Source organism: Lactuca serriola, chromosome 3, assembly GCF_051521515.1.
Source record: "Lactuca serriola cultivar US96UC23 chromosome 3, Lser_US96UC23_V15, whole genome shotgun sequence".
NCBI lineage: Eukaryota > Viridiplantae > Streptophyta > Magnoliopsida > Asterales > Asteraceae > Lactuca > Lactuca serriola.
The window spans coordinates 28,029,035-28,054,577 of NC_136410.1; the positions used below are offsets into that span (position 1 = coordinate 28,029,035).

General features: G+C 37.6%; 4 protein-coding genes and 1 long non-coding RNA gene across 10 annotated transcripts; 2 read left to right on the plus strand and 3 right to left on the minus strand.

Moving 5' to 3' along the window:
* The first annotated feature begins 1,278 nt into the window (after positions 1 to 1,278).
* Positions 1,279 to 3,464, plus strand: LOC145091737 (Plastid-lipid associated protein PAP / fibrillin family protein). The gene is made up of 4 exons (XM_079029522.1): positions 1,279 to 1,923; positions 2,507 to 2,702; positions 2,830 to 3,145; positions 3,226 to 3,464. Exons 1-3 carry the CDS (start codon positions 1,313 to 1,315, stop codon positions 3,136 to 3,138), a joined length of 1,116 nt encoding a protein of 371 aa, XP_078885648.1. The 5' UTR covers positions 1,279 to 1,312; the 3' UTR covers positions 3,139 to 3,145; positions 3,226 to 3,464.
* A 910-nt stretch (positions 3,465 to 4,374) lies between these two features.
* On the plus strand, positions 4,375 to 5,857 carry LOC145091738 (putative calcium-binding protein CML11). Of its 4 annotated transcripts, XR_013702263.1 has the most exons (3): positions 4,375 to 5,148; positions 5,443 to 5,488; positions 5,584 to 5,857. XR_013702263.1 is itself a non-coding variant. In XM_079029524.1 (2 exons), the coding sequence occupies exon 1, from the start codon at positions 4,609 to 4,611 to the stop codon at positions 5,101 to 5,103; it is 495 nt and encodes a 164-aa protein (XP_078885650.1). In that variant the 5' UTR covers positions 4,375 to 4,608; the 3' UTR covers positions 5,104 to 5,148; positions 5,584 to 5,857. The 4 variants fall into 4 exon arrangements, 3 of the variants coding, with proteins under 3 accessions (XP_078885650.1, XP_078885651.1, XP_078885649.1); XM_079029524.1 differs by lacking the exon at positions 5,443 to 5,488; XM_079029525.1 differs by lacking the exon at positions 5,443 to 5,488 and having other exon boundaries at positions 5,626 to 5,857.
* A 1,682-nt stretch (positions 5,858 to 7,539) lies between these two features.
* DPMS2 (dolichol phosphate-mannose biosynthesis regulatory protein-like protein) lies at positions 7,540 to 9,179 on the minus strand. 3 transcript variants are annotated; one of them, XM_079029528.1, is made up of 3 exons: positions 9,033 to 9,179; positions 7,958 to 8,078; positions 7,540 to 7,846 (listed from the first exon to the last, which is right to left on the minus strand). In XM_079029528.1, the coding sequence occupies exons 2-3, from the start codon at positions 8,045 to 8,047 to the stop codon at positions 7,688 to 7,690; spliced, it is 249 nt and encodes an 82-aa protein (XP_078885654.1). In that variant the 5' UTR covers positions 8,048 to 8,078; positions 9,033 to 9,179; the 3' UTR covers positions 7,540 to 7,687. The 3 variants fall into 3 exon arrangements, with proteins under 3 accessions (XP_078885654.1, XP_078885652.1, XP_078885653.1); XM_079029526.1 differs by having other exon boundaries at positions 7,958 to 8,083; XM_079029527.1 differs by having other exon boundaries at positions 7,958 to 8,095.
* A 5,189-nt stretch (positions 9,180 to 14,368) lies between these two features.
* On the minus strand, positions 14,369 to 16,540 carry LOC145091740 (binding partner of ACD11 1-like). Its single transcript, XM_079029529.1, has 5 exons — positions 16,351 to 16,540; positions 15,539 to 15,642; positions 15,386 to 15,461; positions 15,213 to 15,296; positions 14,369 to 15,136 (listed from the first exon to the last, which is right to left on the minus strand). Exons 1-5 carry the CDS (start codon positions 16,354 to 16,356, stop codon positions 14,555 to 14,557), a joined length of 852 nt encoding a protein of 283 aa, XP_078885655.1. The 5' UTR covers positions 16,357 to 16,540; the 3' UTR covers positions 14,369 to 14,554.
* A 1,809-nt stretch (positions 16,541 to 18,349) lies between these two features.
* Positions 18,350 to 19,637, minus strand: LOC145094315 (uncharacterized). The gene is made up of 3 exons (XR_013703281.1): positions 19,515 to 19,637; positions 19,133 to 19,252; positions 18,350 to 18,602 (listed from the first exon to the last, which is right to left on the minus strand). It is a non-coding gene; the product is annotated as an uncharacterized LOC145094315 (long non-coding RNA).
* Between the last annotated feature and the right edge of the window lie 5,906 nt (positions 19,638 to 25,543).

A 25,543-nucleotide genomic window follows, 5' to 3' on the forward strand; every position in this document is an offset into this window, starting at 1 on the left:
ATACCGTGAAAAAGGTTATCGGGAAACTTAGCTTTAACTTCATCACCCAACTCATCTCTATCGGAATTGCTTTGTAGCTCGGTTATATCTAAACATACATCACCAACATCAACATAATGCCCGTAAACATGATTTTTTTCATTTTTTTGACTTGATTTTTTTTCTTTTTAGTTTTATCTACCACACGTCTATTCATAAGTTTAACTTCTTGTTCGGCAACATCATCACAACGACCACCCACATGATTAAGATATGTACCAACATCATCATCACCAACAGACTTGTAATTCTCGGGATCCACATAGTGAATAGGTGAATAACTAACATTAACATTTTCAGCAACACTATGAAACTGAGGTACACTAGGAGTATTGAAAGTACCTATCGGATTGTTGCTCCCTTTATAACTGCATAAATTACCAACAAGCTGGTTTCCAATTTCACCACCCCCATTAACCTCCTCAACTTCATCAACCACCACAAACACTTTCACAGCCCTTCCTCCACTACATTTGATTACGTTTATCAACATTCTAACATCCATGTCTTCAACTATAACTATATAATAATTTAATTCAGGATGGTGGAAACGAAGACTAATTCTATATTTGTCTAACAAACCAATTTTGCTTCTTACCAAAGATACAAAATCACTATAACTAATATACTCAGAAAATATCAAAGCAAGTTCAGAAATACCTCCCTGTGGACATATGTATTCCAGATTAGTTCCATTAACTTGTCATCTCCCACCGGTTACAAGACAAACCAAATATTCAATCATTTTTTGAGCAAATTGTAGAGAGAGTTCCTAAACAAATAACAACCAAAATGATATTTTTTCTACAAAACTTTTTATATAGCAACATGATTTCGTAGTCAAACCAATTCATTTCATAGTCAAACTTAAAAAAATAATAATAAATAATACAAAAAATACCACGATTTCGCAGATAGAGTGAGAGTAAATCGCAAATGGACCTATTCCATCTGCGAAATTACCCCTATATATACAACAAAAATATTAAAAAAAAAAAAATTAAAACCACCTGCGAAAGTACAAGTACCTAAAGCACAACTGTGATTTAGGTGCTTGTACTTTCGCAGATGAGAAGCTCATTTCTCCATCTGCGAAATCGTTGGCTAATTTTGTAATTTCAATTTTTTTTGACTATTTTTGTAATATCATTAATGAAAATGACAATAAATGACTATTTTTGTCATTTTCTCGAAAAAAAAAATCTTTAATATGAGATAAATAAATGAATAACATGGAACGGGAGACCCACGCTCACCAGAACCAGAAACAACAATGTCTCTCCTCTTCTCCCACAACCCATCACTTCTCTTCGAGAACTCGGCCACCACCACCACGGCTACTTCTTCCATGCTCCACTACTCTCCCCCTATATCTCTATCTTTTTCAATCCGCCAAAGAAGAATCAAATCGGCATTCATTCGGTTCTCCTCAAACAATCCCCCAACAACCCCTGAATGGAACGCCACTGACCAGACTGTCAACGACGACGAAGAATCAGACGGGTCGCAGTTACCCACGGTCACAGACGAATGGGGAGAGAAATCTGAGCCGGAAAATGAACCACCGACGAGATTGTCAACCTCAGATCCTCCCCAAAATGAAGACGAGTGGGGAACCGGTGCTACACAGCAACCGGAGGAAGAAATTGTTGTTGCCGGTAACGGCAGTCAAACTGTGGAAGTGACTGCAGCTGAGGATAATGGTAAAATTGAAGAGCTGAAGAGGTGTTTGGTTGACAGTGTTTACGGGACTGGTCTCGGATTCCGTGCGTCGACAGAGGAACGGGCGGAGATTATGGAGTTGGTGACTCAATTAGAAGCGATTAATCCGACGCCGGCGCCTACGGATGCTGTGGAGCTTCTTGATGGTAACTGGAATTTGCTGTAAGCACACTGAAACCCTTCGTTCGTATCATCTTTTTGATATTGTGTTTTGTTGCAATTGCTGTGATTTTGCGGATTAGAATGCATCAGCTCTGGCTTTATCGATCTCTCAATCCATCACTTGTCAATTAAATCCAAGAAAGGTCTACGCTGCACTTATATTTTGAGATAACCAAAAACTAGAACTGTTGTATTAGAAATTATGGACTATGAGTGTAAAGCAAAGAAGTAAGGACAGTTGGTAGCTTATTGTGAGAAAATGCAAAAGATGGCTGCCTATTGTTTATTAGAATTAGACATAGACATCTAAGTAAATTCTCAAATGATGTATGCTTATTTCGTTTAGAATTCTCTCCATGTAATTCAAGTTCCTTCCCCATTTACCTATTTCTTCTTACTTCACTTGCTTCACTTAACCTTGTTTACAAGAGGCTGTCCAATCATCAATTAATTATTTATTTTTAGTAAGCATGTTTACTTCTTTCTCCAACCATTTTCCTCATAATTTCTTAAATTTCCCATTCTGCCCTTGTTGTGTTCTGAAACATATTCTGTTTGTGTGATAACACATAACAATTAACAGGTACACTGCATTTTCTGAGCTACTACCACTTCTGGCTGTGGGCTCAACTCCATTGTTGAAGGTTGACAAGATTTGTCAACAAATCTCTACCACCACCCTTACCATTGATAATTCCATCACATTCTCTACCCCTTTTGCTACTTTCACCTCCACTGCATCTGCAAACTTCGAAATCAGAAGTCCCTCAAGAATCCAGGTACCTTTTTTTTTTTTTACAATACAAATGTAGTTATTTTCAATATGTTGCTTCATGCATTGAAAATGACAAATTTACTCTTTGTTGAAATTTAAGTTAAATCTATAATATTTCATGATCTTTTTAGGTAGAATTTAAGGAAGGGAGCTTTCAGCCTCCAAAGATAAAGTCAAATGTAAGCCTTCCGGAAAGTGTTGACATTTTTGGTCAAAATATAAATTTGTCAGCTGTACAGCAATCTCTGAACCCTTTGCAAGAGGCTGTGGCAAGTTTAGCGGGTGCCATTTCAGGTCAAGCTCCTCTTAAGATTCAAATCCCAGGTGAAAGAACAAAATCCTGGCTTTTAACCACATACTTGGACAAGGATTTAAGGATTTCCAGAGGTGATGGTGGACTCTTTGTTCTTGCTAAAGAAGGAAGTCCTCTTTTGGATTAATTATCAGGTATTAGATTAAACTTAATCCCCATTGTTTTTAATTTTTACATATGCTTAAAGCTATAACCTTACCCACGAGAGATTCAGGGCGTAATTGTTGCAGAAATTGAAGCTTTTATGAATGAATCTAAGGAGGAGGTTTTCAAAGCTTATAAAAAATTGATATATATATATTTATTCGATAGAGATGAAAATAAGTATGGATGTTGTTGAAAGGTGTAATAGGTTTATTTACTTTCATATGTAAATTGTGTTGTATATTACTTTTTAACGGTGAATTACTTCAAGCTCTTTTGCTATATGTAAACTCATTTTGCCTTGTATAACATCTTTATGTGTCAAATTTTCTAATTAAAATATTTGGAAAAAGAATCACAATATAGATTCTAGAACAAAACATATATACATATATCATCTCCGTAAAATGAGTTGTCATCACATCGTATGAATGAGAATGAAAGTCCACAAAAGTTGCATGAAATGGATTTGGGCACTTAAAAATCATATGATTAGGGGGTCAAACACTCAAAGTGATTGGAAGTCAATATTCACGAGGGTGATTTTGTAATTTCATAGACATTATTCCAAGGATGATTTGTAATTTCAAAAGAGCGTGTGGACCTCAACTCGAAGTCTCTTTAGTCACTAGGACGGCAACCAAATTTGGGCAGGAGTCTGGGTTAAACTATTGTGAGGTGATTCCCACAGATGTTAACATGCTACCTACTACGACTTATATATTTTTTTTAAAAGTCAAATTAGCATCAAACATAGACGTTTGTTATTTGTTAATTAAATTAAATGATCTTTTTGGATCCTTTTTTATTAAGTGGGTATATACACTGTACCAAGTACCAAGACTCTTCAAGTCTCTTGAGTTTTGGATATAACTCAATAAATTATAAAGTCAAAGGTTGATTAACAATCAAAATTTGATGTGGCATCATCTCATTGGTAAGAGGTGGCAGATGTATTATAGCATAGGTGATGCAGAGGATCGCAACCATCCTACCCTTGTTGTGGAAACTTTTAATTTTTCAGAAAGCGGTTGAAAGGCCAAAAAGACGTGCCCGGCTTCACGCGATTGCCGCCGCTTTGTCTTTGCTAATAACTTTTTTTTTTAATAGTTCCAACAAAAATTTAAAATTTATAACTAAATCAACAGACTTATTATTATTATTATTAAAAATTGAATTTGTTTAATAAAAATACGTCAACCAATGGTCGTGTCCACAATTCAATCGATCCATTAAATATGGAGAGGTTAACTACCAATTCCAAATTCCAAATTCCAAAATCCAATGCAGATAGCCAGATACAGACTCATCTCATCTGAGTAATCGTAATCGCTTCGTGGAATGTTTGTTGGATCAATTCTTTCTTCGAATCCCTATATCCACCTTCATCATCTGTAATCTGTATAGATCTGTTTGCCATGAAATTTTAGATTGTTTTTCAAACACGACGGAAATGAGCAGTGACAAGGAGGCCGTGAAACTGGACGACGAACAACTGGGAGAGCTCCGGGAAATATTCCGATCGTTTGACAGAAACAACGACGGCAGCCTCACACAACTCGAATTGGGTTCGTTGTTACGATCTTTAGGTCTTACACCAAGCCCTGACCAGCTCGATGCATTAATACAGAAAGCCGATACCAACAGCAACGGTTTGGTGGAGTTCTCGGAGTTCGTAGCGCTGGTGGCGCCGGAGCTTCTTCCGGCCAAGTCTCCCTACACAGACGACCAAATGAAGCAGTTGTTTAAGATGTTTGATCGCGACGGCAACGGGTATATCACGGCAGCAGAGCTGGCTCACTCTATGGCAAAGCTGGGACATGCGTTGACGGCGGAGGAGTTGACGGGGATGATCAAAGAGGCGGACACTGACGGCGATGGACGGATCAACTTCCAGGAGTTCTCTCGGGCAATCACTTCAGCCGCTTTTGATAATTCTTTTTCCTGAAACATCATCATTCCGGCCATGGGTTTCCCTTATTTTCCTTTTCAGGTAAAATTTTCTGTCTGTTGGGTAGGTGTTGTTTTCTTCATCTTGTGTTCAGATTTGTTATCAACAATGAGGTCAGATTAGTAGTCCCAAGGTCGAAGGGTTTGAGTTATGAGCATCTGAATTGTTTTGTATCAATTTATAAACATGAATGATTTGTAACTTGTATGTTTCTCAACCCAAAGATATATCCCCTTATAGAGAAATCGAAGACAAAAGAAATTAAAAAGTGAACTTAATGAGTAAAATATATATATATATAGAACTGAATGGTTTTGTTTTGTAATTGGTTGTCAGATGATCGTTGTAGCTTATTGACAAAGGGGCTAGAATCTCCATATCGGTGATTAAAGTCTCTTCAACTTTCATACATGATGATACACATTATAAAGCATGCATTGTGAATATGTTTCATGGTTGTTTGTTTCATGAGTATAGGTCACTTATCGTGGATAATTAAGAACTAAGAAACATGTGCAGAGATGAAGATAGATCTGGTGAAGTCGATGATATGATGGGGCACATTCAAATAATCTGTTCATGTTTGGCTCGAATTCCTTGCTTGCATTGTTTTGTTTTGTTGCTAATAAGCATCATTCATTCATATATAGCTACTTTTGGAACCAAATTAATGTTAGATTCCCTTTCCCCATCATGCATGGATTTACCCGTCTGTCTTTTTGATATAAAAGAGTACTGATCTATTCGCTTACAGTTTTTGTAATGTTTTATATGAAAAAGGTGTGTGCCAGATGCTTTTTAGTTTTTACAAATATCATAGTAGATAGGGAATCAAAATATTAATACAAGCAAGTTGTATTTTGAAAAAGGTGTGTACCACTAACGCATATAATAATTCATGTCATGTACTTCAACCTTAACCCGTGTCTCCTTCACGCATACATGACCTGTCTATCAATGTTCAATTATACTGACATAATTATTTATGTCATGAATGTATCTGGCAAACCAAACATGACCCGTATAATAAACGGGGCATTTTGTGTGTCGCTTCTTGTTGAAAAATTGTCATTCTTAATTGAATGATGTTTTGAAACTATTAATTAATCTTGAAAAGTTAATTGTTAATCAAATAATAATAATAATAAACAATTTTTATATTAAATGTTATAAATGAAAATAAAAAACAACTCTATCTCCAAAATAATTTACCCATCTAGATTTTACTAATAAGAAACAGTAGAAATAGAATTGTATCGTTATCGGACAAATTTAAATATTATGCAATATTAATTAAAACCAACATTGTTGAGGATTTTCCACCAATATGATCATTATGAATTTGGAATCTTGTCCTCAAAGTTTGTATGTTGCTTATTTGTTGCAAGTGTAAGTGTAAAACCTAGATTTTAATGTACAAAATTCATTGGTTCCGATAGCAATGAGAGAGAGAGAGAGAGAGAGAGAGAGAGAGAGAGAGAGAGAGAGAGAGAGAGAGAGAGAGAGAGAGAGAGAGAGAGAGAGAGCAGTGGGGAGACATGTAACATCAGCCCAACCAGAACACAACACATGACCATGCCAAAGAATTGACAAACCATAGTCACACTTTGACGACTTCGGAACTACGGTTTTCACTCTAAAGTGCTAAATGTGCATACAACACGTCACGAACCTTGCGTATTTCCATAAACAGCCACGTCAAAAGGCACATGTGGGTTGCACCCTCTTTTAGCCCCCACCATTTTGTCGCATGTGGTAAGGAGAAAAAGTTGTATATAAACCTAAAATTGGTTTCTTTTTCCACGCATATGGGTCAAAGGAATGAACGACTTCCAACCTTCTCATCCCACGTCAATTCCAACAATTCCCCGTCAGGTTAGAAAATTTTCCTTTCATTTAAACAAGTGGTATCACAAGTGTCACGAAGATTAAACCCACTTTAATACAAACAAGGTAGAAGTGATTAATTTCAAGGTATCCCATGGGTTTCAACCAACGAATTCAGTGATCTCTCCGGCTAACCCAAACAAATACATGCCATCGTTGCGTTCTTATTGAACATTTCTTTTGGTATGCATTACAAAACATGGAGCAAGGGGAAATCTCCTCCTTTACGTTGATTTTGTTGCATCATGATGAACAAGATGGTCTTGTGTTGCATTTAGCTTGAATTATACTTATACCATTGTGAATAATTCTTTTGGTATGCATTACAAAAATATGGTTGGTTGAAATGAATCACGAAAGCCTTCTTCATCATTATCATTCAAGAATTGCCCTAGGAAACCGGTCTAACTCAGTCATGTATAAGATTCCAAATTACTTTTAGTTGCCATTTTTCCGATAACAATTGTGTTTCAATATTTCCCTTTGTATCTGTTTGTAACATAAAACAATGTTATAACATTGAATTTCAAATTAAAACTGAAATGCTTTTGGCAAAGTGAATGCGTCGTCTAAAGAAATGAATAGAAATTACAGTTAGTATTTAGTGAGATCACACATATATTTATATTTTTCCAAAACATGTCATATTTCCTCTGCAAAACTAGAAAAATAAGACTAGATCGCAAAACTTGAACTAGGCTTTCTTCTTCTTGGAGTTGGATTTAAGCATGACATATCCAATAAAGACAGATAAGAAGCAAATGAGAGAGACACCAGCATAAACAGGTAGCAGGATTGCATACTCTTGGGGTAAGAAGTAACTGTGTACAAAGTGATCCGAGTCTACAAAAGGCTGAAAGACCCATAATATAATAATAAGTAAGATCTTAAAATCATATGGTAATTTTAAATTTGAAGTAATTAAAGAAAATGAAGAAATTAACAAATTTGAGCAAAAACTAACCAATACAATCACCCAAAAGGAGTAATACGTGAAAACAGTCACACTGATGCTTGCTAAAATGAACCCAACTGCCCTGTCTGCCAATTCCATTTCTACTTTTGTAGTAGTTTTACTGTAAATCCTATCCTACAACCATTTCTGTAAACGTTAAGTATTAACAATCTCAATAAAGCCTTGAATATCAGGAAAAGCATTGATGTTTGTAGATAAAAGATGAGTCAAAGTGGTTTTGACTAAAATCATCCACGATGGTGAGGAAGTAATTAAACCCATTGTATGTGGAAATTCAATAAGATCCACATATATCAATGGTGAATGAGTTAAAAAAAATATATGAGTTATGGCTATGAGGAAGATATTTCGCTTGAGGATAAATATCACAAAATATGATTTCATGAACGTTTGTATGAAGAAAACCAACTAATTGCTTCAAATTGATGAAGCTTTGCTCCATTTGCTAGACCAAAGCTCCTATGATGTTTCAATATACAAAACACTTTCACCAATGTCTCTGGACAAAACAAAGCTTTTGAAATCTATGAGATAACCATGTCATTACATCGTTGCCAAAGGTCAAACAAAGGAGATATGGATGTAGGTCTAACAGATCCGCAATTAATGAAGCTTAACTTGTTCCTAACATAGAGTGCAATACTCATGGCTAATGATCGAATGAAGGATCTGAAGAAGACGAATTAGCATAATTTGACATGATTTGAGATGAAATAAAAAATGACCGAATGGTTAAGTAGGTTGATCAGGATGAAGATGATGATGATAACAAGAACAATGAGATTATCACGAAATTAGGTTGAATAATAATCGAGCGATGGAATTCAATCCATCTAAACGATTGATGAACTTTTCATTGTTATTGAAGTACTGATACTAACTTGTAACTAAATTCCTCTTTAAACAATCCCAACAACTTTACATAACATTTTAGGAATCGATCAGGAAATATTATAGCCAATAATAATCAAGTGATGAACTATTTTCATTACATAACAGGAGACAGAGACATTATGACTCTAGACACTAACGGAAAATAGAGGAGTAAATAACAGAAACTTACTCGATTATCGACAAATATAAATTAGGGCTTTTGTTGAATGCTCAGATCATGCCCTTCTGCAAAACGTTCCTCTTGTATTCGTTGAAGACCAAATGCTCTCGGAGTTTGACGAAAACCCAAATCAGGAATAACCAAAATATCGACGGATTGAACTAAAGGAAATTATAAGTCTGTTATTTTCACATTTTAGTCTTTAAATTTCTTTTTTTTTTAAAATATAAAAATACGATTATTTATAAAAACACAATAATACGGCATTCCTTATTTAAAAAAATGATTTTTTTTAAACTTAAGCAAGCATGACATAACCAGCACTTTTATGTTCAAAAAAAATATTAAGACTAAAGTGTAACTTTTTAGAGAATATTGAGATTTTTTTTGACAAATTTCTTCAACTAAAAACTCAAATCAGAATTTGATTGTCATCGGGTATATTTGGTTGTGTTTTGGATTTTGTTGGAATGGAAATCACAGTAAATCCCGAAACATATGAAAAAACCATTTACTTTTGACAATAAATAAACTGGTAATTATTTACTGGATAAAAAGAACCAGCAATCGTTTATATATTTTATTTTGTTAAATGTATTTTAAATAGCTAAAAGAATTATATATCATTTTGTTAAAACTCTTTATATATATATATATATATATATATATATATATATATATATATATATATATATATATATATATATATATATATGGGAAAATGAATATATAGCTATTAGATATAGAACCATCTAAACTTACTTCATTTTGATTAAAAAACATAACTTTCTTTCATTGTTAACTTCTTCCTATTGCTTTTGAACTCATATTATTTTTTTATTTTGGAATTCATCCCCTAACATCTATATATTTCGAATGTGCTTTTTTATTAGATCTATAGTAGAAGATTCATAACTTCCTCCGGTACATACCCTATATATACTTGCATTGTTTTTTTTATGGATTATAGGAAGAGGTTTATTCGGGTTTTTAACGAACAATTTCAATCTTTCACTATACTTCTTTGTAATAAATTTCAATTTATCGAACTACATGTAGTTGGTAAAATATTCTTATACACGGTTTCTGGTGCATAATTAAACTTATAAAACTCCATAAAAAATATATACAAAGCCTAACATAAGCTTTAAAAGATGATACAATAAATATGGTAAAGATATTTTATTGAATTTTGTTAAAATTATGTAGTTTTTGATGGTTGTATACCTAATATTAGGTACATAACACCCACATATTCTCCAAACCCATATATAGATGTTGGGGGATGAATCCCAAAATAAAATATAATATGAGTTCAAAAACAATAAGAAGAAGTTAACAATGAAAAAAAATTGTGTTTTTAATCAAAATGAAGTCAATTTAGATGGTTCTATACCTAATATTACGTAATGATAACCATATCATTTTATTTTAATTGTTTTAATGATTAAATTTTTTATTCTAATTGTTTTAATGATTAATATTATTAATTTAATTCTAATTGTTTTAATGATTAATATTTTTGAAGATTATATAAGTAAAAGTAAGTTATAATTTTAACATATCACTTTATTCTTCCGAAGAAAGAAACCATTATTTTTTATTTATTTAAATAAAAAATAACAAAAAAAATGGTTTTTCTTAAATAATGACTTAAATAATGACAAGAAACCGGTAATCGTTCACATATATTTCATTTTGTTTAAACTATATGTTAAATGTATTTCAAAAAGCTAAAATAATTATACATTATTTAGTTGAAGTTATTAAAATAAAATAATAATAATGACAAATATTATTGAAGATTATACTAATAAAAGTACGTTAGAATATTAATATATGGTTGTAGTGATTATTTGTTTAGTTATTATTAGAACTATAGTAATATGATTCGAAAACAATACATCAATAATTTGCTATTATTCGTCTATGCATCAAAAGATTCATTTTTTCTTCTAAACAATACACTTTTTTAATAATATCTGGCTAAATTTTGGGGAAAATGATAAGAAATTGAAAAAAACGTAAAAACAAGAGTTATAGGCAATTGAGTTTTCTTTTCGAGTTAAGTTCAAAAGATTAACATAGTATCAGACGATAAAGACATTGGTCGTGTAGCTATAGATCGGGGAAAATGCAGACATAAAACTTATAGGCAATTGAGTCATCTTTTTGTGGAGCCTCGAATCAGGTTAGTTTAATTCTGATTTTTGTGCTAGAGTTATGGTTGGAAGACTATTATGTTGTCATAATATTTTTTTAATGCAGTTTTCAATAAAAATACAACTTTTATGGTTGGAAGACTATCATGTTGTCATAATATACTTCTTTTAATGCATTTTTCAACAAAAGTGCAACTTTTAACTAGAAAAATATTATAGTTTAAATCATTTTAAGTGCCAATTTCTATATTAAAATAGGTTAATATGGTTATCTATATGCATAGAAAAATAATTATGCATTTTGATGATTTTTTTCTCGAATAAAACAAATATAATTATTTATAAAATAAATTTTGTTAAAAAAATTAAACTCTACAAACCATAAGGTCACTAAGTATGTATGTGAAGTGATAACTTTATTATATGACAATCATGAACTTTATTATATGACAATCATGAACACCATCCCAAACAAGAGTAAGGACATCGTTATTGTGGTGTGAAGTGAGTAGCTCCATGGACACAACAATCTCTCTCTTCCTCTTTGTCTTTTTCTCTCTTTAATTCCTCTTCAATTTTATTTATATAAAAGTTGTGACGTGGAGTATTTCTTAAGGTAGATAAAAATATAGTGAACGTGATGTGATATTGAGTTGGAGGTAAGCACATTGTGGAGTATACAAAATGGCGTAAGGTAAAAGTGGTGGATCAAAAGTCTAGAGGTCGGCTAAAAAGACACCCCATTTTACTATATAAACATCTTAATTTAATTTTGAAATATTTTTATAGGTTAAAATTGCATTGTTTTCCGAAAAAACTGATTATAAATAGTTAATTATAGGTTGACATTTTAAAAAATGGTCAATGGGGTGTTCAAAGGGTGTCTTATTAGCAACATCCAAAGTCTAACGATTTAACGATCCAACCGTTTTTAGGCCAACCATTTTGACGATCCAACCCTTATGAAAACAACGGCTTAGGATAAATACTAGAAAGAGAAACATCTCTAATTCAATTTTACGTCATATTATATAGTGGTGGAACCGGTTTTAAAACTAGGTACAAAGAACTGATCTCACCGAGCACCTACAGGCTTTTTAGTTGTCTTTTGTTTCACTATTGTCATGTTAGATAGAGTTTTATTACTTCTTGTTTATTGAACCCATGAAAACAAAAAAGCCATATTGTACACCATATAAGGCTGCTATTTTTCTCTAATTCAAGTATCTATAGTTTCATACACTTAAATTAGCATCTGGCTTACTCTTCATATGTGTTTGTTGGTTCAAGACATCTTTTTTGGTATATGAAAACAAAGTTGTACAAATACTTAAATATTGTGTTAGAAATTTTTAAAACTTGTTTGAATATCAATTTCGGCAGCAGACCCCACATTCTGATCGGGTATCCACCAATGCCTAACCCTATGGTGAAGTATGAACCCATCACAACCCAAATTATATATAAATAATCTATTTTGACACATTATTCAACTCATTTATCACCTACAAGTACAAAGTCTTCCTACACAATAAAAGTTAGACCGCGTCTTAACTCTCGGGACAAACTCACAAGCCAAACTTGGACCAATCGAACACTAGCCTGATAATTAGATTTTTACAATGTTTTTTAGTTTATAAAAGATGTGATTACTAGAATAAACATTTAACCTGCCATCAAAGAGAATATTATATTTGTTTTAAAAAGTTAAGACATTGCAATTAACAACCTAAGAATATACTTTTGTCATTCGGGATAACTATTTCTTTTTGTTATTCTAAGTCATTAAAATTACAATTACAAAATCACTATATCCAAATACAAAAGTAGTCGGTTAAAGCAATTGCCATAACATGGTAAAGCTCGCTCCACAATATGATAAGATGAGAACATGTTATGAGTTACGATATTGTGCCAGTAAAGGGGATCTCACATCAAAATCAAAGCCACTCGCAATTCATGTGAATGAGAGAAGTTTATCCCAAAAGTCACGCTCACAGTTACAGCACTTTCTCTAAAGTTGCTTAAAAGAAACAAACTCACCCAAAATCTCTCAACCAAGGGGCATTTTCTTTTAACTTAATTTGCTTAATGAGTCCAACACGTAAATTGGACATTTATAGACGCTTCCTTTTGACTTAATCAAAAGATAATAACTTAGAAGATTCAACCAAATAACATGGCTTAATTTATTAACACATCAACCCTTTAAGTATTTGCCCATCTTATTTTTCATCCCAACTTCTCTCATGTTATAATTGATAGATATAGTGAAAATTGTTTGTTAAAATTTAAAGATAAAATGATCATACAGCTGGTATGTATAAAATAACTTAAAATTTTTTTTAAGCTTATTGTGATGTAATGTTATAATTGATAAATATATTGAAAATTGTTTGTTAAAATTTAAAGATAAAATGATCATACAGCTGGTATGTATAAAATAACTTAAATTTTTTTTAAGCTTATTCTGATGTAATGTTTTGTAGATACCCTTTGAATTTGATAAGTAGTGAGGCTTTTTCCATAGTTTTCCAAATTTAACATGGTTTTTAGTTATATATTTAAATACTAGTTTATAATCCATGGAAACTCGGTTATAAATTTAATTAAATTTTTATAATAAAAATTTATAATTATTAATCAATTATTTTAAATAAGTTGTTTTAAATGAATTATTAATTAAGAAATATATCAAAAATTTAAAATTATTATAACTTCAAATTTAACATATAATTACAAAATATAAATTTAAATTTTAAAATGAATTGCATAATATATCTAGTTGACACATAATATAATATTAATGAAGAGTTGTATTAGAATGATACTTGACAAAAAAAGATTAAAACTATTCATTTATTATAATAGAGATTTTTATATTCATTTATTGTTTTTTTTCCATAGTTTTCCAAATTTATCATGGTTTTTAGTCATATATTTAAATATTTTTTTTATGTTCTTTTATATTTGTCATCTAACTTATCAAGGTGATCTTAGACTTTATAAACTTTCACTTTGAAAAAACAAACACACCTTAACAAAGACAACCATCATTAAGCATTTAACCACTTTACCCATAAAGACAGCCATCATTAAGCATTTTGCCACTTTACCCTTATATAAGGGGAAAAAAAAACCCAAGGCCTTTAAATACTAAAAAAAAAAACTTCAACCACCAACTGTTTCAAATTTAGATATATTCAAATTCACGACGAATGATGATATAAAAATGAAGTCTCGCAACAATCTAATGATGTAAAAGTTGTATCATCACCACACGACAATGGGTGAAACACACGATTTTCCCATACAAAATCCAATTCCCCAATAAAAATAAAAATAAAAATGTATATATAAAACGGGCACCTACAGAACCAAACCTGTAACAGGTGCAGGCTTTGAAGGATGATGCTGCTGCTCACTCACATCCGGAGCAGTTGGTGACTCAGACAAATGAACCTCTGCATAATCATCCACCATTTTTTTTCTTTTCTCATCTTCAGCCTTTTCTACTTTCTCTTTAGTCTGCTGCCCTACTTCCCCAGCAGCTTTTGCCACTTTATTAAAAGCACCAGTTACCCATGAAGCACTAGTAAACACATACCTGTTCTTCATTATAGCAGATCCAGCATTACTTACTGTGTTCTCAGCAGCTGTGAAGGCTGATTTAGCCTTCTCAGAAACCTGAAGCTTCTGATCAACTTCTTTCACTTTATCACTCACAATAGAAGTCCCAACATTCACTTTCTCAGTGAACCCAATCTTCTTGTCCAATGAGGCTACTTTAGCAGATGCTGTGGAAGTCAAACCGTGTTTCTCATCAAAGGTTTTTGCTTTCCCAACAGCATCTTTACCCAATACGAAACCCTTTGCAAACATGCTGGTGACAACATCTTCGGCTTTTCGTAGAGCAGAATCGGTTCTAACAGGAGCATTGCTTCCATATGGCTACAAGAAAGTTTCCAAGACTCTAAGGGTGAAAAATATTTTATTGGTGGAAAAGAGGTTGTGAAATTAGTCTTACTGGAGAAGCAGCAGTTGCAGCAGGTGGAAGCTGGTATTCTGGGTCTAGAGTTACAGTGACAGTTGTATCGACTATTGTCGCACCCTGATTCATACAACACAAATGGATCAATCACATGTGGAAGGTGTGTTATGTATAAACATTGATTAGGTGTAAAGAGAGAAGTGAATTACAGAAAGAAGAACAGCGGTTTCAGCTCCTTGAGAATCTGTGAAGGTGACATATGCGATTTGGGATCGCTCGGTATCACTGCAACCAGAGGATTGAATTGGTGTTAGTTGTAAGAAAGGGAAAAAGGGAAGTTTAAAGCCATCTAGTTTACTAACCTTTTTGTCTCGACATATACAATATCTCCAGAAAAGGAGAAGAACTCTCTTACATCTCGCTCAGAAGCACCTAGTGAAAGATTGCTAACTTTAACAGATTTAACCTGATGCATCAATGGTGAAAGATGTTACATCGCTACACATACAACAAGTAAAGAAACAAACATTTCCCAGCACATATCCAGTATAGTATACTTATACGCTTGTTCAAGATGTTCCAATGCTCTGATCTATTATGCTTTTCTAGATCAATTTTCATAGACTTTTCATCTATAATTCTATATCATCCGTTTTTTCTAGATCAAACTGGACTTGTTAAACAGTATTTAAATGGATAAGCCTCTGTTCATATAAATCATCTCAATCATAACATGTAATATGCGTAATCATAACTGTTAAATTTGATCCTTGTGGTAAGCAAATACATCAATAGCGATTTGGACCGATTTGCAACCATTAAGTTTCCGTAGTTATTTATTCTGAGAAAGGAAAAGCGAGTAATACATGTGTAACACATTAAAATCACCAAAGAGTCGAAGAAAACTGAAAGATGCGTTGTTGATTATCTAGTCTCGTAAAAATTTAGATCTATTGAATCAGCCAACACTCAAATTTGCAGTTCTCAACCATCTTGACTCGTATTTGACTAATCTACAGCATTTCAAATGCTCAAAAAAAATCAAATTCACAAAAACAGATCTACACTAAATCAATTAAAATAATGGATTAAGCTCTGCAAATAAGCAAGCAAAATCGTCGATAATAACGTAGATTAACAGGTACATTAATATTTCGATACGATTGATGCTTACCGACATTGTAAAAGCTCGATATGAGATCAGATATCAGATAGAAGAGAAACGGAGGGTTTTCCTCGATAACAGAAATGTTCAACGGAGAAACGCCGACTAACAAGAACAGTCACCGGAAACTGCAACAAATGTATAGAGAGAGGGTTTTGAAAATATGTGGAATTCGAAAGGGGTTTGCGTTGACGGAGTTGTGATTGAAATTTCTCAAATCGAGGTATTTATGGAAAGGAAACGTACAAGTTTTAAAGGAGAGAGTGCGATGAATGATGCATGGGTACGCTTTAGCGTATTTGTACGCAGTGCGCGTAGAAAGTCGTGGAGGCAAGTTCTCACGTGTTCTTGCAATACGACGTGCAATGTGGATGAATGATACTGTGCGATCCAATCGTACTATAAGGAGAACGAATACACATAATAAAATATTTTAAATTATATTTTTTAATAAAATAAAATACTCAGAAAATATTCCCAAAATAGCAATCATCTGTCAAGTATATTTTATATTCAGTCATAATAATCGTTTAATTTTATCCGATAAACAAGTGAAGTATTTTTTTTGTGCGAACGTTCGGTCGCATCATTTTGTCCGAACACCAAAATGTTGAATCCCTTGGCAACTCTTATCGACCCACACCCAACATCCCGAAGCCTAGGTAGAATCAAAGAGTTTATTTACTAACAAGGAGCTCCAAAGAGGACTAAAACCACAATTGGAAAATCGTAACAATAAAAACAAGAGATCCCAATATTCCATTGTAATAGGCACGATGTCTGACATTCATGCATCCATCGGTAGTAGAATGACTACATCTATACCATGTTGAAAGAGCGTGACACCAAAAGTATTCTTCTTAATAAGGAAGTGATCTCATTTTTCTTAAGTGAATAGTTTATTTGCCTTGCTTAATTAAGAAGAATTAATGCCTAAGTTTTCGCTTTGATACATATTTTAATGCCAAGTCTCTCTTAAAAATAGAGGATTATCTTTCATGTTATACATCATCTTATTTTTCAAAAACATTTTAACGTAAATCAATATAGTAAAGTGATTTTCGGCATATGGTTTTTTCCAGTTGGGTTTCCACATAAAAATCTTGGTGTAATTTTATCTTTTTTCTCTTTGAATCATTATCATAATACTTGACTTAACGTTTGATCTTAGAGATTGTCAATTTATACTACGATGTAGTATTCTATTTACTATAAAATTGTTGTGGTTGATTTGTCACCATTTGGTGTTAGAGCTCTTAGATTGGGTGTTTAAGCTCATAACTATAATTGATATAAAACTTGAATTGATTGTAGCACAGTCATTTTTGGTTGCCCTCAAACCTAGTAATTAAATAAATAAATTTTAGAGAGAAAAACTGATTTATTAATTTATTATATGGTTAATAAATTAATTAGAAATTAAATAAATGATTTGTTAATATATTATAAAAATAATACATTAATTATAAATAGTAATATTTAACTAATAATTAATTAGGATTAATAGAATTAATTAAAAGTACAAGGGTTAAAGCGTAATTGTTCAATAGTTGAGGAAGATGCATTCTTGAACCTTCCTAGAAGCCTTGGACAATTTTGGTAAGAATCTAGAGGATCTAGAATTATCATTGAATGATAATTACGAAGTTTGATAATTAGCAAAAGGAAATTGTAACAACGCAAATTTTCAAACAAATTTTTCATTTTAAAAATATATTTATTTCCATTCATAACAAGACATAAATAGTTTAAGTATTCTGTCAAATACAAATAATCAAAATCCCAAGATCATAAAAGCATTCTTCAGTGTGTATCGATCACGCCGGCGTCTTCCCACGGTCCTCGCTAGTACCTGAAATACATGCACAACAACTGTAAGCATAAATGCTTAGTGAGTTCCCCAATATACAACTTACGCACATACGCCTTTCCAGGCCCCGACCTTCCGGTCCATGTGTCTCAGGGGACTTCCGTCCCTGTTGGGTAAACCTTCCGGTCCTACCCACGCCGACCTTCCGGTCCATCACACAACATATCGCCTTCCGGCCCATAGTATAATCGCCTTCCGGCCCATAACATACATAGCACATATAACAAATAACTTACCACATATAGCATACATATCACATATCATATCCGACCTTCCGGTCACACAGTCAAACCCTTCCGGGTACAGTATAGTGAGAAGACTCACCTCGTAAAAGCTGAAAGCTAGCAAATCCCGAAATGACTCGTGCACAATCCGACGAGCTACAACCTCCCTATAACATCACATATCTCATTAACACTTATATCTTCTAAGTGTGACTATCCCTAAGAAGTCAGACTTAGGTCAACTCTGGTCAACGGTCAACGGTCAACTCGACCGGACTCGGCGAGTGCCATGGCGACTCGGCGAGTCTAGACGTCCTCCAACTCTCTGAGATTCCCTATCTACTCGTCGAGTATCCTCCTCGACCCGACGAGTTACTCCTGGAAGAATCGCGGGGCCACCCCGACTCCACTCGCCGAGTCTGAAGAACAACTCGGCGAGTCCCAGTAAATCTTCAAGCTACTCGCCGAGTCTGAAGAACAACTCGGCGAGTCCATGCCATGCAGGCGAGCAACTGCTTCCTAAATTACGTATGGTCCCGAGATATACAATCATGGGACTTTCTGGACTTCTAAACATCTTATTACTGGGGTATAAACGTCTGGGTAATAACATAATAACCCATCTAATCACTAAGTGGGTTTCATAAACCCTAGATTCGTATACACATCACAATAACAGAAATGGTCCGAGTATTACCTGAAAACGCACTCTCTGTGTCCCCCAAACCTCAGGACTCGATCCTCTTTGATATTCCTTTGGCCAAATTCTTCTTCTTCTTGCCTAACAAGTTCCTCCAAGTTCCAATAGCTTTCTCTCCTGCTCTAGACGTCCACAACGATTAGGGTTCTTCTCAATCGACCAAAAGACGGACAATGACGGCCTAAGAGGCGTTATATACGATCCAAAACCGAACGGTTAGGGTTTCTGTTGAACAGCGTCGACTCGCCGAGTCCATATCTGGACTCGTCGAGTCCAGTCGCGAACCCGCGACCAAGTCTGCGATCCTACTCGGCGAGTCTAGGCTCCAGCTCGCCGAGTCCCCTCTTAAATCACCCCCAAAAACATAATTTAATAATACCTGAGATTCCGGGCTGTTACAACTCTCCCCCGCTAGGATTAGACTTCGCCCTCGAAGTCTCATTCTGAAAATAGTTCCGGATGCTGCTCCCGCATCTCACGTTCCGGCTCCCAAGTCATTTCCGATCCCTTACGGTGTTGCCATTGGAACAACACCAGAGGTACCTCATTGTTCCTCAGAACCTTGATCTTCCGATCCCTGATAGCCACTGGTCTCTCCGCATAATTCAGGCTCGCATCCACCTGAATATCCTCTAATGGAACCACCGCCGACTCATCGGCTATGCACTTCCTCAATTGCGACACATGAAAGGTGTCGTGGATCTGTCCCAACTCCGCTAGCAACTCCAACCGATAGGCTACCTGGCCTATCCTTGCACTCACACGAAATGGCCCAATATACCGGGGACCCAACTTGTCCCTCTTCCTGAATCGAATCACTCCTTTCCAAGGAGAGACCTTCAGGAGAACGAAGTCGCTGACCTGAAATTCAAGCTCGGATCGGCGCCTGTCTGCATAACTCTTCTGCCGGCTCTGGGCGGTCAATAACCTTTGTCTCACTTGCTGAATCTGCTCTGTCGTCTGGAGCACGATCTCCGTGCTGCCCATCACTCTCTGTCCCACCTCTCCCCAGCAAATGGGGGTTCGACATCTCCTACCATACAACAGCTCAAAAGGTGGCATACCAATGCTCGAATGATGGCTGTTGTTGTAGGAAAACTCTGCCAATGGTAAGTACGCATCCCAACTACCCCCGAAGTCTAACACACACGCCCGGAGCATGTCCTCCAGCGTCTGAATCGTCCGCTCGCTCTGACCATCTGTCTGGGGATGGTATGCGGTACTAAAATGCAACTTAGTACCCAGCTCCTCATGAAATTTCTTCCAGAACCTGGAAGTGAAGCGCACATCACGGTCTGAAACAATCGAGATCGGTACCCCATGCCGAGATACTACCTCTCTCACATATATCTCCGCCAACTTCTCCACTGAAGAACTCTCACTGATGGCAAGGAAGTGTGCACTCTTCGTCAACCTATCCACAATCACCCAAATTGCATCAACTCCCCTGGCAGTCCTCGGCAATTTGGTGATGAAATCCATAGTGATTTGTTCCCACTTCCACTCGGGGATCTCCAATGGCTGTAACTTGCCGTGCGGTCTCTGGTGCTCGGCCTTAACCCTACGGCAGGTCAAGCACCTCTCAACGAACCATGCAACGTCCCTCTTCATACAGGGCCACCAATACTCTTTCCTCAAGTCCAAATACATCTTCGTAGCACCGGGATGGATCGAGAATTTCGATCTATGAGCCTCTTCCATCAAAGTAATACGCGTACCGCCTACAAACGGTACCCAAATCCGACCCTGAAACGTCATTAGCCCTCGCCCATCCTTAACGAACTCTGAAATTAACCCTACAACCCGCTCTTTCTTCTGCATTTCCGGTCGCACAGCTTCAGCCTGTGCCCCACGAATAGCATCCAATACAGGAGTCATCACAGTCAGTCTCAAGCATACGTCTCGCAATGGAGTGCTCTCCGCCCTGCGGCTCAATGCATCGGCTACCACATTAGCCTTGCCTGGGTGGTACAGGATCTCACAATCATAATCCTTGACCACATCCAACCACCTCCTCTGACGCATATTTAGGTTGGGCTGATCCATCAAATACTTCAAACTCTTATGGTCCGTGTATATCGTACATCGAACCCCATACAAGTAGTGACGCCAAATCTTGAGAGCGAACACTACTGCCCCCAACTCTAAATCATGCGTGGGATATCTCGCCTCATGAGGCTTCAGCTGTCTCGACGCATAAGCTATCACATGACCCCTCTGCATCAATACTGCACCCAGTCCCGAAATCGATGTGTCGCAATATACCACAAAATCTCCCATCCCTTCTGGAAGAGCTAATATCGGGGCTTCGCACAACCTCTGGCGAAGTGTCTCAAAGGAGGTCTGCTGCTCGGGCCCCCATGAGAATGCAACACCCTTCCGGGTCAATCTGGTGAGTGGCACTGCGATCTTAGAGAAATCCTTGATGAATCTCCGATAATACCCTGCCAACCCAAGGAAGCTCCTGATCTCAGAGGGTGACTTCGGCACCTCCCAACTCATCACTGCCTCAACCTTGGCCGGATCGACCAATATCCCTTTCTGGTTAACCACATGTCCTAGAAATTGGACCTCCCGCAACCAGAAGTCACATTTGGAGAACTTTGCATAAAGCTTCTCCGACCTCAATACCTCGAGGACCTCCCTCAAATGCTCCTCATGCTGCTCTCTAGATCTAGAATACACCAGAATGTCATCGATAAATACAATCACTGATCGATCCAACATCGGTCTGCATACCCTGTTCATGAGATCCATGAACACAGCCGGGGCATTGGTGAGCCCGAAAGGCATCACCACAAACTCATAATGCCCATATCGCGTCCTAAACGCTGTCTTCTGGACATCCTCGTCCCGCACTCTCACCTGATGGTACCCTGACCTCAGATCGATCTTGGAAAACCAAGATGCTCCCTGCAACTGGTCGAATAAATCATCGATCCTCGGTAACGGCTAACGGTTCTTGACCGTCAACTTGTTCAGCTCCCGGTAATCAATGCACATCCGGTGTGAACCATCCTTCTTTTTGATGAACAGAATAGGTGCTCCCCACGGCGAGCTACTCGGCCGAATGAATCCCTTCCCCAGCAACTCCTGGAGCTGCGAGGACAACTCTTGCATCTCTGGAGGTGCAAGACGATAAGGCACCTTAGCAATAGGCGCGGCTCCCGGAACCAGATCGATACCAAACTCTACTTGCCTCACAGGAGGTACTCCCGGCAGCTCTTCGGGGAAAACATCTGGAAACTCACGCACCACAGGGACCTCCTCAACTGACTTCGGTCTCTCGGAAACCTCCCGCGTATCCATCACATACGCCACAAAACCCTTACAGCCCTACTGTAGACACTGCCTCGCCCTAGCAGCCGAACAAAAAGCTGATCCTGAACGGGTACCCTCGCCGTACACCGAAAGAACTCCCCCACTATGGTCTCGTATAGTCACCAACTGACACTCACAGTCGATGACAGCGCCGAATCGGCTCAACCAGTCCATGCCCACGATGACACAGACATCACCCATCGCAATAGGAATCAGGTCAATATGGAATTCAACCCCGAAAATCTCTAGTACACATCCCCGAAGAACTTCCGTGGCACAAATCACTTTCTCGTCAGCTATAGAAACTCTCAAAGGTCGACTCAACGACTCACGACTAACGCTGATATGCTGACTAAAGGCTAAGGACACAAAGGACCTACTCGCACCCGAGTCAAATAACACTAAGGCAGGCACAGAGTTCACAAGGAAAGTACCTACGCATATAATAACATAAGCATAACATCTCGACATTTAAAATAGATACATGAATTACAACATACCTGCCACGACATCGGGCGCAGCGCGGACCTCTTCCGCAGTCAGCTGAATGGCTCTTCCCCGAGCCCTCGGGGCCTCGGCCTTCACCGGTCGAGTCGCAGTAGCTCTGGCAGCAGGTGCAGATCCCTGAAGAAGCTGAGGGCACTCGGCCTTCCTATGGCCTGTCTGGTTGCAATGAAAGCAAACCGTAAATCCCTTGGGACACTCCCTAGCAATGTGCCCCTCCTTGCCACACTTGTAGCAAGAACCAGATCGACACGCCCCCTCATGACCCTTGCCGCACTTTCCGCAAGTGCGGCCCTTCGAACCTCCTTTGCTCGCATTGGCGGACTTTACCCGCTTGGCTGCCGGCTGGAACTGATCCGGTCGCCGGTCCACCCGCTGAGACTCGGCCTCCTCCCTGGCCTGGGTCTCCAACTCGATCTCGCGCTTCCTGGCATTCGCCTGAAGCTCAGCAAAAGTATGGTAAGTGGAGTTTGACACAAACTCCCGGATATCCCTCCTCAACACTCCCAAGTACCGGCTCATCCGAGCCTGATCAGTGGACACCAGCTCGGGGCAGAACATCGCCCTCTCATGAAACTTCCGCGTGATCACCGCGACAGAATCAGTACCCTGCTTGAGGGTTAAGAACTCCTGAACCAATCGTTCCCTCTCCACCGGGGGAACGTACTCATCTCTGAACATGGCAGTAAACCCCTCCCATGTTACTACTGTAGTCTCTGCCAAAGTGAAGTTCGCCGTCACGAACTTCCACCAGTCCTTCGCTCCCAGACGGAGCTGGTTCAATGCGAACCGTACCCTCAGGTGCTCCGGGCATAAACAAGTGTAGAAGCACCCCTCTATATCCGCGATCCACCTCATCGCAGCAATCGGATCCTGCGTCCCATCGAACTCTGGTGGCTTCGTGTTGCTGAACTCTCGGAACAGCAATGAATCACCCCCCTGTGGCCTAGCAGCGGCCACAGCTGCGGTAGCTGCAGCGGTTGCAGCCTCAGTCAATGCGGCGTACCGCTCATCGAACGTCTCCATCAGTGTGGTCTTAATAGACCCAAACATCTCCGAGATCTCAGCCCGGATCGCCGCCGCTACCTCCTCGTGAATCATCTGACGAATCTTCTCGTCACTCACACCGCTCGAACTCGCTCCGTGGCGCGGTCTAACCATGATGTCTCTGAAATACAACATAAAACTATCAGAGACTCCACCGAGTATAATCGTACTCGATACGCAACCCTACTCAGTCCCCGATATCCAGGGATTCTTACTTGGGTCTCCCACTGACCCGGTGTCCTCGGTAGTACGGGCCCAATACTACCGACCACACCGCATCAACGTTCATCCCAAGTCCTCCTCCCCAAACTCCGGATAGTGAGTACTCTACTTCTGATATGCACTATCTACCCGCATACTAGCAACGCATCTCATATAGGCAAATTTCCCTAGACTAAGGCATCACAAATCAGGCCACTCTAGTCCTATCATGAATACCTAGTCTTCTAGCATGCATAACAATTCATATCATATAATATTGTAAGGTATTTTGGGGATCTTTACCGTTCGGGCGCTGACTGATCGTACACACTACTTCTTTCTTGCTTACCACGAAACCATTTACAAAAGTTTATGCCTTTATTTAAAAAGTTTTCCTCAAATCCTCGGTTTGAGTTCAGCTACTCCCGAAGGTGCACCCGAATCCCTCAAACCAAGGCTCTGATACCAATTGTAACAACGCAAATTTTCAAACAAATTTTTCATTTTAAAAATATATTTATTTCCATTCATAACAAGGCATAAATAGTTTAAGTATTCTGTCAAATACAAATAATCAAAATCCCAAGATCATAAAAGCATTCTTCAGTGTGTATCGATCATGCCGGCGCCTTCCCACGGTCCTCGCTAGTACCTGAAATACATGCACAACAACTGTAAGCATAAATGCTTAGTGAGTTCCCCAATATACAACTTACGCACATTCGCCTTTCCAGGCCCCGACCTTCTGGTCCATGTGTCTCAGGGGACTTCCATCCCTGCTGGGTAAACCTTCCGGTCCTACCCACGCCGACCTTCCGGTCCATCACACAACATATCGCCTTCCGGCCCATAACATATTGCCTTCCGACCCATAGTATAATCGCCTTCCGGCCCATAACATACATAGCACATATAAAAAATAACTTACCACATATAGCATACATATCACATATCATATCCGACCTTCCGGTCACACAGTCAAACCCTTCCGGGTACAGTATAGTGAGAAGACTCACCTCGTAAAAGCTGAAAGCTAGCAAATCCCGAAATGACTCGTGCACAATCCGACGAGCTACAACCTCCCTATAACATCACATATCTCATTAACACTTATATCTTCTAAGTGTGACTATCCCTAAGAAGTCAGACTTAGGTCAACTCTGGTCAACGGTCAACGGTCAACTCGACCGGACTCGGCGAGTGCCATGGCGACTCGGCGAGTCTAGACGTCCTCCAACTCTCTGAGATTCCCTATCTACTCGTCGAGTATCCTCCTCGACCCGACGAGTTACTCCTGGAAGAATCGCGGGGCCACCCCGACTCCACTCGCCGAGT